This window comes from Lycorma delicatula, chromosome 1, assembly GCF_047948215.1.
Source record: "Lycorma delicatula isolate Av1 chromosome 1, ASM4794821v1, whole genome shotgun sequence".
In the NCBI taxonomy this organism is placed as follows: domain Eukaryota; kingdom Metazoa; phylum Arthropoda; class Insecta; order Hemiptera; family Fulgoridae; genus Lycorma; species Lycorma delicatula.
The window spans coordinates 192,807,124-192,825,466 of record NC_134455.1 but is presented as its reverse complement, the minus strand read 5'-3'; the positions used below and the strand labels follow the sequence as shown (position 1 = coordinate 192,825,466).

At 29.8% G+C, this 18,343-nt stretch overlaps 1 protein-coding gene across 1 annotated transcript in view; it reads right to left on the bottom strand.

Annotated features, from left to right (window-relative positions):
- The window catches only part of LOC142317735 (ras-specific guanine nucleotide-releasing factor 1-like), a 526,102-nt gene that overhangs the window by 211,401 nt on the left and 296,358 nt on the right, over positions 1-18,343 (bottom strand). Inside the window, exons 11-12 of the mRNA XM_075354282.1 lie at positions 11,885-12,010; positions 5,623-5,725 (exon numbers count right to left, since the gene is read on the bottom strand). Of these exons, the coding sequence (XP_075210397.1) occupies positions 5,623-5,725; positions 11,885-12,010 (229 nt within the window). The remainder of the gene's footprint in view (positions 1-5,622; positions 5,726-11,884; positions 12,011-18,343) is intronic.

Here is an 18,343-nt window from a genome sequence, read left to right as displayed (position 1 = left end):
TTCTAATTTTTCTTTGTTTTTTCAACTTATCTTACACCATTTGTTTCAGAATTTAATTCTCTAAGTTTTATGTGTTTATCACCCATTTTATAAAGTTTTTGTACATCAAACATAAAAAATGGAATTTTTTACAAATTTATTGGTCTTCACCCCAGATTTCTCAAAGACTAATGCAGATACGATTCTCAAAGCTATTTTATTCGATTTTTCAGTTTAAAACTATAAGAAATCATCAATTTTGTTTCTTAATTAATGTTCTAAAAATGTCAGTACAACCTCATTTCACTGGGGTAGCTGAAATCCAAGCAAAATCTTTCACTAGCCAAAACTTGCAAACAAAGCATTTTAGGACATTTGTTTATATAAACTTTTCCATTATTTTCATGAGTAGAATAGCTTATGAAAGTCCTGGGAGAACTTCATGATACACTCTGTGTATACAAAAGGATGTCCAGCATTAGCATGAACTTCATTTACTCAGAATAAAATTGATAATTTTAAGGTAATATGTTCATAAGCTAAATTGGAGTTTATTATAAAGTTAAATCCCATTTTTTGTTTGACTGACTGACCATTCAAGTTTCAGTTTCACTAAACTAAGAATTAATTTCTAAATTAAATAGATATTCATTGTGTGCAATTTTTTATTAGTCATGAAGTATTATTGAAATCAGATCCAGTTGCATATTGGATTAAGCTTCCACAACTATTTTCCATTTTTGACTGCTGACATTGAAACAGGACATTTTTAGTTATTTACAGCTAATTTGAAGACAAAATCATTTCAATTTTTTTTTCATTACTTGTAGATTGCTTTTTTCAACAAATTGATTTTGTATGCAGGAAATGTAATTTTTAATAATTTCTAAAATATTCAAATATTACTACTACACTAAGTAAGAAACTAATTTGATGGATTTTATATTCACTTCATCATATTGTTTACATAAAGCAATCTTCCTGGAAATAGACATTATTTCTGGTATAATATGTAATAAAATACATCTACAATCACGCTTTAAATAAGTTATTGATGTTACTACTAAATTACAATAGTAGCATCCATAGCAGTAGTCAATGACGTTCTTGAATTTAGCAAAGAAAATTATGACTACCTTGTAAATGATATAAAAAAGATTTTTCTACTTTTACAGAAATTAGATTAGTATTTAGTAAGATTCCTTTATCTTAAAAAATTATATAACTTTACTTAACAAATTACTACTAAAAAAATTGTAATATTTATCTTTGCTGTAATATTTATATATATATATATATATATATATATATTTTTTTTTTTAATGAAAATGTCAGACAAATTTACTGTATCAGACAAACTATTAAAAGAAATTTATATCATGATAATAGTATTTATATACTTATCATTGAAATAATTAAATCTGTTTTAATAACATTTTCAAATACATTGCATTTTTAAAGTTTGAAACAGATATAACTTTAAAATACTTGTAAATAAGGGATTATGTTTTACATAAAAAACAAAATTACAGAATTGTCTCTATAAAATTCTACATTCAGAGTAATGTATTATTTCACCTGTTTAATGTCACCGGCAGAAATCATATTTTATGCTGAGGTTGCTTAGTGAAATTGTTATAGTATATACTGTGTTGCTAATTAAAGTTACACTGACATATTTTTTAAAAATTAATGTTGTTTAAAATATGTTTAATAATATAAATAAAATCAAATTATTAAAGGTTACTCTTAAATTTCTTGGGCATGGTTCTGCTGGTATATTTTAATGAAATAATTAAAAGTAATTAATAAGTGATATTGACCTTCTTTTTCTGTTTAGCCTCCGAAGCCACTATAAGGTATTACTTTAGAGGATGAATGAGAATGATATGTATGAATGTAAATGAAGTGTAGTTTTGTACAGTCCCAGGTCAACCATTCCTGAGATGTGTGGTTAATTGAAACCCAAACCACCAAAGAATACCAGTATTTACGATCTAATATTCAAATCTGTACAGTTTTCTTAAAGCTCTTCCATTTCAACTAGTACTTTTATAACAGTACTTTTAACATATACAAATATTGTTTAACAAGTGCCAATGTAAAAGTGATATAGTTTGCAATTAAAATTTTTTTACCATTTGAGATTGGTAGTTAAGAATTTTTATAACTGAAAGAGAAAGATAAGTATAATTCAAAATTTTCTGAAAAGGGATTTGTCTCTGCTAAATTATTGTAATTAATTTATAAGTCATTAAGTTATATCTGTATGATATTAAGAGTAGCATTACATCATGATGTAAGCAATTGCTTACATATTTTTAATTTTTATTATCATTTTCAGTTATAATGGTAATATCTATGTTTAAATCAGATTTAAAAATCACAGTGTAAAAAATAATAAACAAATTTGTTGATGTATTATTTATTTTTAATTTACTAGCTCATTAATTACTCTATTTTTTTATGATATTGATAACACAATGCATATTTAGATAATTAACATGCACATACTGTATTTTTCTCACAACTTTATTTCACTCTAGCCATATCTCTGATAAAAAAAATAAAAATAGTCTGTGTTTTAGGAATGTTCAAACCTGTTGAGAATTTCTACAAAAATGTATGTAGACCAATAAGCACTACAAAAAACTGTAATGTCATTCATTATTTCATGAATTTGTAATTTGCTGTAATCATAGAATCAAATCCAGTTAGAGCAATATATTTTATGATAATGAGAACTGGCACTCCATGGTGGGAATCAGACATGGGAGCATTTGATAAGAAGGCAGATTACTGACAAGTGTTGGTGAGTATAATATTATGAATATTATTATTTCATTTCTTTTAGTATTTGACTAGATACTGATAAATGTGCTGAATTAACACTTTAAAAAAAGATAATTTGCCAGCTAATTTATGTGGTAGCATTTTCAAACACATTTTGAAAATAAGTAGTAAAAGAAGATAAAATTATTGAAAAAAAATTAAATATATTCAAAATTAAAGTAGAATTTCTTTTCTTTGTAACACCACATTACAGTAATTTAATCAAATAAGAAAGTAGGATTACAAGTATGTTATACAGTCATAATTAATGATTATTTCAGCCTGAATAGATTCAAAGCTTAAGCAACTACAGGTTTTTATATTGACCTCTTCAGAGAAGGTAGAGACAAAAGATATCTGAAGGAATATAAGATTTAATCAAGAAATTTAAGGGTAAAGAAATCTAAGAGTGACAGAAGGATCAAACAAAGAAGAAAATTATGTAATTAGTGTCTGAGGAATAAGAAATTAACACTTTAAAAAAAGATAATTTGCCAGCTAATTTATGTAGTAGCATTTTCAAACACATTTTGAAAATAAGTAGTAAAAGAAGATAAAATTATTGAAAAAAAATTAAATATATTCAAAATTAAAGTAGAATTTATTTTCTTTGTAACACCACATTACAGTAATTTAATCAAATAAGAAAGTAGGATTACAAGTATGTTATACAATCATAATTAATGATTATTTCAGCCTGAATAGATTCAAAGCTTAAGCAACTACAGGTTTTTATATTGACCTCTTCAGAGAAGGTAGAGACAAAAGATATCTGAAGGAATATAAGATTTAATCAAGAAATTTAAGGGTAAAGAAATCTAAGAGTGACAGAAGGATCAAACAAAGAAGAAAATTATGTAATTAGTGTCTGAGGAATAAGAAATTTATACCAGCTGAAGAGATCTGTACCATGATCTGAATTCGCCAGAGCCCTGAAAGAATTTACAAGAACATTACAGCACTGATTTTTTTTTAATAGGTCATAAAATTACTGCCATTTGTAAAAAAAATGTATTGATTAAGCTGTGCAGCTTAGTCTACATAGTTACTTTTTAGCAGCCAGCAAAAGTAACATTAGAAAAACATGAGAACTACAATGATAAGATTTTAAAATAGATAAAAATATTATTTAAAGGTTAAAAAAAATGAAATGAAATTACACAATCTAGTTAAAAAAAGATGTTTATGATAAATAAGAAATAGATAAGTTTTAAAACACTGTTTAAAGAAGCGGTGAAAGTCAAGATGATATAATCACTCCCACTTATCTAGTTGTGTAAATACCAAATGCATTTATTTAAGAGCTATTTCAAAACTATTTAAAAGTCTTTATGTGAAAATTTTAAGAGTATTAATTTTAGTGAATCTCAGGGTTACAAACTGTAAAGAATATCTAACCAGCTGCAACACATAAAAAATTCAAATTTAAACAAATTGTTTCAGTACTTTTAACTAAACTAGAATATTATTTTATTATTTTTTCCCCATAAAAAAAATCTACAATCTAAGTAGTTATGGTCACTTACTTTGATGACACACAAGCATTTTTACAGGTCTGCGAAGTCTTACATAAGATTACATAATTTAAAAACTGGTACACACACACACTCTCTCTCTCTCTCATTCTCTCTCTATATCTCTCTCAATGTATATTATTATCCCGTCTCTGACAGTAGATTCTCCAGTTAATAAGTGGACTGAAACAAACTTGTTTATCATTTATTTTCTAGTTAAATGAAAGAAATGTTCAAAATTATTGAAGATTTACTACTACTGTAAGATGGAACAGATTACAAACATTACTGGTATAAGTCTGTAAATGTAGAAAAATGTTATTAAAACATTGTTATCAATTAATGAATGAAAATATTTACTATATATATATTGTATTTTCTATCTGTAATTAATACCATGTATTTCATTTCTACATTTACAAATTACCATAATGAAAAATGTGAATGATTTGTTTGAAATCTATGGTGTGAGTAGTAAGCTGTAAATTCTGTTGCAGTGAATTAAAGAATAATTAATTGTCCATGTCAATAAGAAAAACGTTTTTCTTATTTGACTTGGACAACTGAATATTTTGTTAAAAATATCTGTGGTTGATTACATCAAAACAGAATAAGATGGCATGCCATCTTATTGAGAACAAACAGTGGATAACAGAAAAATTAATGCTGTTTACCTGCTTTGAACTCAAATTAATTAAATTAGATTAACTTTATTAATATATGTATATTGCATAAAATAACTAGTATTGATTGTGGCTCTGAAGTTCTATGACCTAGGGTCAGATTACTGTTTGCATTGAAATTAAAAGTTTTAGAGGATGTTTATTCTAAAAAAAAAAAAGACTTAAATTACTATTAAAAAATTTTGTATAATACCATATACAATCCAGTAATAGTACAAATTCAGATAATTATATTACAAAAAAAAATTCATAATTATGATCAATAGTAATATAATGTTAAAAAATTATCATTTGTAGTTGTCATTTAATATCACCCGAGAAAGTTAAAAAAGATCATTTTGTATCATTTTGAATAATCTAAGAAAAACATTTTCACAAGAACATCTGTTATAACATTAACGTAAAACATAAAAATATATTGAAATATTAAAACACATTAATTAAATATTAACACATATTAAAGACCATGCTTTGCAATGCATTCAATATATATAAAAAAAAAAAAAATACATTTATTAAATATTGACTGAATATCAAATAAAATATTAGAATTAATTTTATTAACATTATTATCTGTGCCAAGATTATTACAATTATCATCAACTGAAACTAACCTTGTCGAACAAAAACTTGATTGACATCAAGCAGAATGTCGCAGCCTTCAACTATCATCCGTTCAACTGCTAAATTCTTCCTTAAGTTCTCTGTTTCGCTTACCTAAAAAGGAATTTAATAATTACAAGGCTACTCAAAATTTGATAAAGAAAGTAAATTAAAGAAAGAAAAAAAATTGTGTGAAATTATAATAAATTTTAATGATTAGAGTGATTTTAATGATAAAATCTTATTTTCTCTTTTTTATTTTGTTTTTATAAATTTTCAGTTTGTAAATATTTGTTGTTCACTATTTCTATACATTTTTCAAAATTATTTTATTACGAAGCTGGAAAATTAAAAAAATTATATTAATTTAAATGCAAAGACTTTTTTAACCTGGGATAAATTTAATTTATAATAATACTGTAAATTAGAACTAATATGAGATTGCTTAAATATACTTTTCTGTAATATATTCATCTGTATTTTTTTATTCTTTAAGGGGTGGTTTTTTATTTCAGGTACCTTCTTATTTTTTATTAGTTCATAGGATTAGTTGATTTTTAGCAATTTATTAGTTTTGTTTTCTATAGAAAAATTAAAGAAACATTAATAAAAAATATGCTTTATATCCAAATAAAAATATTCCTTTTTAAAAAAAATAGTAAATTATTGTTTATTTTTTAGTGGCACAGCTACCATATTCATTTGTCACTAATAAATGCCAAACACATTCAGTTCTTTGCAATTTAATCTGTTTAACAAATTAATTTGATGAGTTGAACCTCATACAAATCAGCAAGATGAAAATGCAGTTAGATTGTCTTAGAAAGCAAATTAAAATAAGCAATTCACTACCAAATATATAGCAATTTTCTTGCAAAAGATCATTTCAAAGCTATTGTTCAACTCTTTGTCAATTTTATTGTGTCATCAAGCTGCAAGACCATAGATGAAGAAGAAGTACAATATATCCATTGATATTCTGAAAGAATATTTTTACATATTTAGTGATCAAATAATTGTTTAAATATGTTTTTTTATTATTAAGGTGTAATTAGTAGTTTCATCTACCATAATTCATTAAAGACAGCTACAATTGCCTGCACTTCATCCCTTCTTCGCATTTTTCAATTTTCAGAGGGCTGTTCCCTAAGATACTCCAGGTATTATGGAACCATCAAATTATATGAATAATAAATGTTATACCATAAATTTGTTAATCATAAATTATTAATGTTATATTTTATGTAGTAAAGGTTTACTCAAAAGGCCCAAATATGTGTTATGATCATTTATATTAATTCAGAAGAATTCTTAATACATAACAAAATTTTTCTCTAATATAAAATGTAATTTTGTATGATATTATAATATAAAATTACCAAATAGTGAATCATAATAAGATTATGACTTACCATTCTTCATTACATTTTTTCTGTGATAGTTTGCTATCAGTCAACTTTATTGACTAAACATTAAAATTTAGCTATTTTTATTATTATTATTTTTTCCTATCATGCTTCATTATTTTCTCTATTATACAGAACATTAGAGGAAGCTCTACAAAAATGTCAATTTTTCTTTTTTTTGTGAATGAAACTAGTGAGCTGTAAATCAAAAATTAATTTTTATTAGTTTAAAGTAAAATATTTGCTAGTTTCAAGGGTTTAATTTTTCCTTTTAACAAAGATTTTATTGTCTTCCAATACATTTTATTCTCTCTTCTTAGCCAATTGAAGTAGATTTTCTTGCATTACATTTTCATGCTTACTCTTTGTGTAGTTGTTCCTACGTATGGGTAAAAAGTTCTGTGTTGCCTATGAACATTAAATTTGTTTTGCTTTCTTTAAAATAGGATTTAATTTACTTTTTTTTTAATATTTGAAATTTAATATTTTTATAAATAGTATATAATTACTTTTAAATAAGGTTGTATACAAAAAAATCAAATTAATTATATAATATTGGATTTCAGTGTTTGGTCTCAATTCCACTTATACACAAAAATAACTCTCTGGCCAATAATGATTTTATATTAATAGTTATTGATTTTTTAAAACTGGAAATTTAGATTTCCATTTGTTAAGGTGAATTGCATATTTTTATTGAAGTTTTACATACATTTAACAAGTACAACCAAGTTTTTTGAATTGAACTGAATTTTAGTATGATTGTGAAGAATAAAATTATTCCTATCATCCCATGGTCAGTCTGAAACACATTTGATCTATCTAGATAAAATTTAATCTAAACTCTTTCTGTAATTAATATCTTTATAATCACATTTTAATTAGTTAATTATATTTGTCATTATTAATATTTTTCTAATAAATTTATCTACTTTATGCAAGAGATGTCAGACTGATAATACAATTTTCTTGCATTGTTTTGCAACTGCTTTCTTTGGATGTGTGGTAATAATTAAACTTCTTTTTTTAAGTCTGATGTACTTATCCCTAAATAATTTTACATAAATAGAAAATAAAATAATCAATATAATTATAATAAATAGTAAGTTTCTACTAAATGTAAAGCTGCTCTCTTAATGAAATATTTCTCTATTTCTTTTATTTTTACATACATAAATAGATATATTCTCCTTCTGTGTGGTCTCTACATATTTTCCTTTCCACCAACAAACTTTTTTCTTTTCATTTTCTAACAAAAGCCTTTAACAAAAGACTTATATTAATATGTTCTGTCTTAGATTTCCAAAAGTTGTTTATTCATTTATTAATTTTCTTTTACTTCCTTTTCTGCCCTCCTCTATGAATCATGAGACCTTGCCGTTGGTGAGGGGGCTTGAGTGCTCAGGGATACAGAGTAGCTGGACCGAAGGTGCAACCATATCGGAGAGGTATCTGTTGAGAGCCAGACTAAGGAATGATTCCTGAAAGAGGGCAGCAGCTCTTTCAGTAGTTGTTAGGGGCGTGAGTCACAATGACTTAAACGGCCGTATCAACATCACTCAGTCCTCTGAGTACTGCGCAGCTGAAAGCAATGGAAAACTACAGCTGCTTTTTTTCCAAGAAAATGTGGCTCTCTGCATTTTCACATAGCAATAATGGAGGCGCCTTCCTTGGTAAAATATTCCGGAGGTAAAATAGTCCCCCGTTCGGATCTCCGGGTGGGGACTACTAAGGAAGGGGTCACCAGAAAATTAAAAAATAACATTCTACGAGTCCGAGCGTGGAATGTTAGAAGCTTAAAAAAGGTTGGTAGGCTAGAAAATTTAAAAAGGGAAATGGATAGGGTGAATGTGGATATAGTAGGAATTAGTGAGGTTCGGTGGGAAGAGGAAGGCGACTTTTGGTCAGGTGATTTTAGAGTAATTAACTCAGCGTCAGATAATGGGCAGGCAGGAGTAGGTTTCGTGATGAACAAGAAGATAGGGAGGAGAGTGGAGTATTTCAAAACGCATAGCGATAGAATCATTGTAATAAGGATAAAATCAAAACCTAAACCGACAACGATTGTTAACGTTTATATGCCTACAAGCGCCCATGATGATGATGAGGTAGAGTGTGTATACGAAGAGATTGATGAAGCAATTAAACACGTAAAAGGAGATGAAAATTTAATAATAGTTGGAGATTGGAATGCAAGCATTGGAAAAGGCAAGGAAGGAAATATAGTGGGTGAATACGGGCTGGGCAAAAGGAATGAAAGAGGGGACCGACTTATAGAGTTTTGCACAAAGTATAATTTAGTAATTGCCAACACCCAATTTAAAAATCATAATAGAAGAATATACACTTGGAAAAAGCCAGGCGATACTGCAAGGTATCAGATAGATTATATCATGGTTAAGCAAAGATTTAGAAATCAACTCGTTGACTGCAAAACTTACCCTGGAGCAGACATTGATAGCGACCATAATTTGGTGATAATGAAATGTAGATTGGGGTTTAAAAACCTGAAGAAAAGTTGTCAGATGAATCGGTGGAATTTAGAGAAGCTTGAGGAAGAGGAGGTAAAGAAGATTTTTGAGGAGGACATCGCAAGAGGTCTGAGTAAAAAAGATAAGGTAGAAAATGTAGAAGAAGAATGGGAGAATGTTAAAAAGGAAATTCTTAAATCAGCAGAAGCAAACTTAGGCGGAATAAAGAGAACTTGTAGAAAACCTTGGGTTTCAGACGATATATTGCAGCTGATGGATGAACGTAGAAAATATAAGAATGCTAATGATGAAGAAAGTAAAAGGAACTATCGGCAATTAAGAAATGCTATAAATAGGAAGTGCAAACTGGCGAAAGAAGAGTGGATTAAAGAAAAGTGTTCAGAAGTGGAAAGAGAAATGAACATTGGTAAAATAGACGGAGCATACAGGAAAGTTAAGGAAAATTTTGGGGTACATAAATTAAAATCTAATAATGTGTTAAACAAAGATGGTACACCAATATATAATACGAAAGGTAAAGTCGATAGATGGGTGGAATATATTGAAGAGTTATACGGAGGAAATGAATTAGAAAATGGTGTTATAGAGGAAGAAGAGGAAGTTGAGGAGGATGAAATGGGAGAAACAATACTGAGATCTGAATTTAAGAGAGCATTAAAAGATTTAAATGGCAGAAAGGCTCCTGGAATAGACGGAATACCTGTAGAATTACTGCGCAGTGCAGGTGAGGAAGCGATTGATAGATTATACAAACTGGTGTATAATATTTATGAAAAACGGGAATTTCCGTCAGACTTCAAAAAAAGTGTTATAGTTATGATACCAAAGAAAGCAGGGGCAGATAAATGTGAAGAATATAGAACAATTAGTTTAACTAGTCATGCATCAAAAATCTTAACTAGAATTCTATACAGAAGAATTGAGAGGAGAGTGGAAGAAGTGTTAGGAGAAGACCAATTTGGTTTCAGGAAAAGTATAGGGACAAGGGAAGCAATTTTAGGCCTCAGATTAATAGTAGAAGGAAGATTAAAGAAAAACAAACCAACATACTTGGCATTTATAGACCTAGAAAAGGCTTTCGATAACATAGATTGGAATAAAATGTTCAGCATTTTAAAAAAATTAGGGTTCAAATATAGAGATAGAAGAACAATTGCTAACATGTACAGGAACCAAACAGCAACAATAACAATTGAAGAACATAAGAAAGAAGCCCTAATAAGAAAGGGAGTCCGACAAGGATGTTCCCTATCTCCGTTACTTTTTAATCTTTACATGGAACTAGCAGTTAATGATGTTAAAGAACAGGTAGATTCGGAGTAACAGTACAAGGTGAAAAGATAAAGATGCTACGATTTGCTGATGATATAGTAATTCTAGCCGAGAGTAAAAAGGATTTAGAAGAAACAATGAACGGCATAGATCTAGTCCTACGCAAGAACTATCGCATGAAAATAAACAAGAACAAAACAAAAGTAATGAAATGTAGTAGAAATAACAAAGATGGACCGCTGAATGTGAAAATAGGAGGAGAAAAGATTATGGAGGTAGAAGAATTTTGTTATTTGGGAAGTAAAATTACTAAAGATGGACGAAGCAGGAGCGATATAAAATGCCGAATAGAACAAGCTAAACGAGCCTTCAGTAAGAAATATAATTTGTTTACATCAAAAATTAATTTAAATCTCAGGAAAAGATTTTTGAAAGTGTATGTTTGGAGTGTCGCTTTATATGGAAGTGAAACTTGGACAATCGGAGTATCTGAGAAGAAAAGATTAGAAGCTTTTGAAATGTGGTGCTATAGGAGAATGTTAAAAATCAGATGGGTGGATAAAGTGACAAATGAAGAGGTATTGCGGCAAATAGATGAAGAAAGAAGCATTTGGAAAAATATAGTTAAAAGAAGAGACAGACTTATAGGCCACATACTAAGGCATCCTGGAATAGTCGCTTTAATATTGGAAGGACATGTAGAAGGGAAAAATTGTGTAGGCAGGCCACGTTTGGAGTATGTAAAACAAATTGTTGGGGATGTAGGATGTAGAGGGTATACTGAAATGAAACGACTAGCACTAGATAGGGAATCTTGGAGAGCTGCATCAAACCAGTCAAATGACTGAAGACAAAAAAAAAAAAAATCCTTTTCTGCAATTAATTTCTTATCTATTTTGCAAAATCTCCTTCTACCAGTTTTTCTTTACTTTCTATTTATTTGCTTATTTATTATGGTTTTTGGATTTTGCTGAAAAATAGTAACAGGGTCATTAAAAATAAGATGATTTCTACATGTGGCATGTGGCAGAATGTATAGTAATATAAATTATTTACTTAGGAAAAAACAATGTAATAATATTTTATAGTATCTTTCCACACACCTCATCATGCATTTGACGAGAAAGATCTTCTAGTTGTTGCCTGGCATTCTGAAGACTCTTACGTTCAACATGATCATGTGGTGTGTGTGCTAGAAGTTCATGTAGTGTTATGATATACCTTGGTATCTAGAAATCATAAAGAAACGCAAATTAAACTTTGTAAAATTCTGTTTAAATGAATGTAGTTATGACCATTTATCTAAGATTCACAATCTTAGATTTTTTTATCTAAAAATTTTCTATTTTATTTAAGAACACAATCCTACAGATGCTTTGGAGGATGTGTAGCCTTTGGGATAGCAGTCCTAAGATTAAGTCAGTCTTAATATAACTTGGGTGTTACTATCAGTTGCTATGCTAAGGCTATGCTGCACTATCTCAGCCAAGAGTTATGAGTTATGGCCAGTTCCTTTCTGTTTTGAAGCTAAATTAACTGGTTACGACAGTTGCATTTGTTAGATAAAAATCTAAATTATAGAATTCTGCTGTAATATTCAGGCTACAAGGTGTTACAAGTATTGATCAGCCAGGTTTATAGTCATTAAAAAAAGTAACATATTGTGAGATAACTATGGGTTTAGAGATGGTAGTTAGCAATTTATTATTATTACTTTTTTTTTGGGTTATATGGGCATTGACTTCTACGGTCATTAGCCCTCATCACATTCTTTAAAAATAATGATTAAACCATCATTAGGTTCGTCATACATATGGATGTAAAGGGCGCTTACATTTTATTTAAAACACCAAAATAAACCAAATAGAACATTTAAACACAAACATTAAAAACAGGGTGTAAAGGACCCCAATACTAAAATGATAAAATAAACAAAACACAAACTAAAAATGGAAAGAATGTCTTAACAATACCAACATTTTTTTAAGCATCTCTGTGGCAACTGGAACCGCTGTTAAGCATTACATCAGTTGCCCCCAGGATGCCGTGGCAGTTGACTCCCCCCTATAAATTGTCCTGTAGGACTTTACCCAATCGGGGTCCCCCCCGCGTCATAGGAGCAATTTGATCATCTTTTCAAGATGGCCAAATAACCCCACGGCAGGGAGGCTGCCCTTCCCGGTCCTGACCTACCTGGCTCCAGACATGCCTTACACGTACCCTTTGCGCCACACCCTCTGTCCACCCTCAAGGGTCCCTCATGCCATCATTGGATACGCCTCGCCTCTCCATTCTTGCATGCAGGTGAGCCCTGGCGCCCTAGGCAAGAGGGCTACCTCCCAGCCCTGTATGTGCCACGCTTCAAGACTCTTTTTTATACATAGAATTAAACTACTTCACTTAGAGATTCCTTACACAGCTTAATAGACTTGTTAATAGTCCACTGGCATGCAAATACACAACTAATTTTTCTTCATTTCCATTTCCCAAATCAGCAGCAATACTGTTTCTTAGACTGAACCTTCTTTTGAGGTCCTCATGTATGGTATACTCTTCCATTAGAAGCTTGACTGTAAGTGCTTTATTTCAAATGCCTTACATTGATCTTTCTTAGCCAGTTAACAAATATGAATTTGTTATTCACATGTGACTAATTCTAAGTCTGGTCGCCGCCACTTATTCTCGGCGAGTCAGCTTCATGTCGCTCTTCCATTCATATGGAGAAGTTTTAACTGAGTTTAGTTTGGTATTTAATCTTCTCCAATTATTACTCCACTGGTTTTTTATTGTATTAGTTACACAATTTTTAACATTGACCCCTCGTACAGAAATTATATCCAGATTATCACAGACTATCGCCTTTCTGGCAGCTTCATCTGCACTTTCATTCCCTGCAATACCAGCATGCCCTGGAGTCCATACAAATACAGATTGCTGTCCTCGTTGATGTAAAATGTTAAAAATTGTCAGGATATTTGCAATAAGGACATCTTTAATGTTCTTGTTCTGAATTGCAGTAAGTGCACTTAGAGAGTCGAAACATATTAGCACTCTCTCTTCGCAGTAGAGTTCAGAGTAGCGAAGAGCTTGCTGTATAGCAATAAGTTCTGCTGTATAAACACTTGCTATATCTGGCAGTTTCCAAAAATGATCTTCACCATTTACATATATGGAGTATCCAACACAATGTTCGGTTTTAGAACCGTCAGTATAAATTCTAATATATTCTTCATAACTACTGATGGTAGCTAAAAATTCCTGTTGGATGATCACTGCTCACAATGGATCACTGCTCAATGGGATCTTTTTTCTACAATGTAGTGGCATTATTCCGACTTCCAACATTAGACTAGTCGCCGGACTTGTATGGAATGCGCTTGTGGCATATCTTATTCAGCTGTTGTATATTACATCTAATTTTCATTAGTGCGACTTTCTAGCAGATGAATTATAAAAGACATCCGCAGTCAAGTTTCGATTGAACCATTGCTTTATACATCCTAAGTAGTATTTCTTTCTCTGAGCCCCAATTGATGTTGGATATACATTTTATAATGTTTAAGGCTTTTTTGCATCTAACATTCTAATCCTGTATGTGTAATCCCCATGTAAGGGATTTATCTAGTAATAGACCTAAAAATCGTACTTTGCTTTTGTATAGTATACGATGATCATCGATGGTCAAAACAGGACTTCGGTGAGGAATTCTCTTCCTACAGATGTGTAACAGCACATTTTCTCTGGTGGAAATTTGAAACCATTATTCCTTGCAACTTTATGGAAGGCGTTTATCGCTCATTGCAATTTGTACCCTCACCATAGCTGTAGTGTTTCTGGCATACACAATTGGCAGATCATTGACATAAACACTTTTACTGATTTCTGCTGGAATGGCTAATATTAGTTTATTGATGGCAATCATGAACAAGGTACACGGAACAAGGAACGGTGAGCCTTGTTATGCCATTTTCCAATATTTTTTCTGATGAATATTCATTATTAACACGTACTTGGAAAGTATGGTAGTACATCAATTCCCCATTAATGTAATTGAAGCATTATTCCATGTCACCAGGTCACATTAAATGCCTTCTGCAGATCAGAGGAGACTCCGACACAACGTTTTCTTGTGATGAAGCTGTTATATATGAAGTTCTCTAAGTTTGATCAGTGGTTGAGTGGTACTGTCGAAAACCTGCTTGATGTGATGAAAAAATTTTATTTTTCTATAATCCAAACAAGTTGATTATTTATCATTTTTTCAAACATTTATCCCATAGTGCATATCAAAGTAAAAGGATGGTAACTATTAGGATCTATTAGATTTTTATTTTTCTTTGAAAGTGGAAAAATATGTGCTTTCTTTCACTGCTGCGGGTATGATCCATCCCACCATATCTGATTATATAGTTCTAACAATCTACGTTTTGCAGTGGTATTCAGCTGCCTGATCATGACAATGAATTTAATCCAGTCCAACAACTGTGTTGCCAACTTTCTCCAACGTCTTCACAAGTTCTTCTATTTTGAATGGTACATTATATGAATAATTCATTTCAGTGTGAAATTTAGCAGCCCTCAAGTTTTGTTTTTTATGTTCTAAAATATTCGTCGTAGTTAGAGCCGTTTTGCTAGCTTATTCGAAACGATTGGCTAGTAACTCTGCAATTTTGTTGAAGTGGTTCTCTCTAACTTCATCTTCATATTGAAGGCAAGATAGAGTAAAGTTTGTATGCCCACAAATAGCCCTCCTTTCTTCCAAATGTCTGACGCAATCATATTTCGGCTAATGGATGACATGTATTGCTGCCAGGATCATTTTTTAGCATCAATGTCTTTTTGAAAAAAAATTATGATTATTATTATGATTACATATGTTTTTGACTTCCACAATTTATTTTTTGACAAAACCATTTATTATAATTAATGAATTATGTAACCATAATGAAAATAAGTATGGGGTATAGTAACTAACTACCAGTGTCTGTCTGGTTAAATATAGATTGAATAATAATATTGAATAATAATTATGTTTGAATGTAGTATATTACAATAAAAACATGAACAATTGTCATATTGCAAATCTGTTTACATGTATTCTGTAAGTGCTATTTTATACATTTCATTATACAGAGGGTAGGTCATTACATATGTTACATACTTATATATAACAATTAGCTTCTTTGTTTAATTAATTATCATTTTCATTCTATTTATTTACCTTTTTAAGTTTTATTCAAAGTCTTTGTGTTTTATTTTCAGTGATATTAGTGCTTTTCATTTAGCACTTCATCTTTCAAACTTTAATTCAAGTTTCATCAAATTAAGTCAAATTTTTCTGTATAGTAAAAATACATTTTACTTAATTAACAATTTTTTGTTGCTCACTCATTAATTTTTTTTAATATTATTTTGTTATCACTATTTTAAGTAAATGAAAAAAAGTAGAGAATGCTAACCATGAAGGATTCTGATTTCAGACTGAGAGATTCTGATCATTGGCACTAGGCGAGTAGAGAAAAAGGAGGATTTAGTTTTATAAATACAAATTGCTTATGACTGATTTGGTGAGAAAGAATAGGAATTGATTTTCTCAAGAGAGTTGTGAAGATGTTGCCCTTCAGAACAGGCATTAACAGTTCTCTTAACATGATCAACAAATGATGCTCTGTGATGGAACTCTCGTTGGTGCCAATCCAACTTAAATACGTGTGTCTTGGCTCCTTTATGTCTACCATCATTGAAGATTGTAACTTGGAAGAGGAAGCCTTTAATATTAACAGTTTCAATGATAAGTTAAGGAGTTATGATGGCCTCTATGGCATGAGTGGTAGCGTTTCAGCCTTTCATCCAAAGGTCCCAGGTTCAAATTCTAGTCAGGCATGACATTTTCACACGCTACAAAATTGTCATTTCATCCTCTGAAGCAATACCTATGGGGGTCTCAGAAGCTAAATTAAAAAAAAAGTTAAGGAGAAAGTGATGAAGGACTAATAAGATTCATAAATTCTTTCTATTTGGTGATTAATCATGCAAGGACTTGTATGTCCCAGTGAAATATCCCTGGAGATAGATTACTGAGTGATTTCTACAGTGAGCCTTTTATTCTTAATGAAGGAGAGACTATTGCTCAGGTTTTTACTCCTGATAACCACATTCATTCTGGAAATAACAGAGAAAGATTTATTGAATTCCACTTCAACATATATTGTAGATGAGATAACGGAAGTAGATGTAGTTATACTTTAAGTAAAATTGTTGTACAGGTAATTTCACTTTTAATTTTAACAATATCCCATATGACAAATATGTTTTTTGAATTAGCTATTAAATTATTCTTACATAGTTTTTCTGCAATATGAATAACTTCTGAATAATTTGTGGTAAGTCAATTTAAGACTGACTTTCAACATTTCATAGTGATCTCATAGGGTAGAGTTTATTTTATATTCCCTGTAGTAGTACTCATTTGGCATTTTTTTTGAGCTCAAACTATTTACTTCTTACCATGGCAAGCTACAAAGGTCTTGTGAAAAGTAATATGAAAATGATTAATTTTGGCATTAAAGGTATTTCAGTACTTTTATTATCCCTTTCCCAAACGTCCCAGTAAAAAACACATTTTTCACTAAAATCTTTCCAAGATTTAATAAAATTAATTTTAAATAAACTCAAATGGTAGTAATTTTGCTACTTGAATAAAATATTGTTTCATAGAAATTTTAAACATTCCCTCAATTGTGATAATTCTCTAATTTTCTCCCAAATAATGTCTTATTTAGAGGAGTAATAAAAAAATTTCAAATTTCAAGTTAAAAGCACAATGATAGTAAATAAATGTAAACTATAAAAAAAGTATGAAATACTCATAGAACACTATTTAGGCATTCAAACTCTGTAATAAATATTGCATACATTTTCTATCTTGGAAGCATCTCATTTAAAAAAAAAAATTCAAGATGAACAGTGAGAAGTTAATGTATACGTAAAACTACAATTTTTAAGGTTGGAATACATTTTCAAATACTTTTCAAGCCACATCTTCAGTTGTATTTCTATTTTTATTACTTTTTCAAAGATTAAATACATAAGTGAGTAAAGTTTTTCATTTAATCCAACCCCCTTGAAATATTGTCGCTTCAGTACTTAGTAATCACCTGATTTTTTTTTTAATTTAATAGTATTAATTTCCCAGTATAAAAGCTCCTTCTCAAGATTTCATGGTTAAAGGTAAAAAGTTGCTTATCTTAATAAAACTGAACTAGTTGCTAATACAAATACTGATGAGACATAAAAATAAACATAAATAGCTGTGAAAGGTGTAGGTAACATCATACATTGATTATATCTAAAGTAATGACTATTTTATTGGAAATTAGACATTATTTTCCCCCTTCATCAATTCTATATTCATTATTGAAGCTCAATTTTTTTTTAGTTATTATCTCATATGTTGGCCTTGACAGTACTAGAATGTGACAATTTCTATTTTTATGTCTTGAAGGAATGTATGTGCTTGAATATATATAATGATAAGACATAAAAATAGAAATTAATGTCAC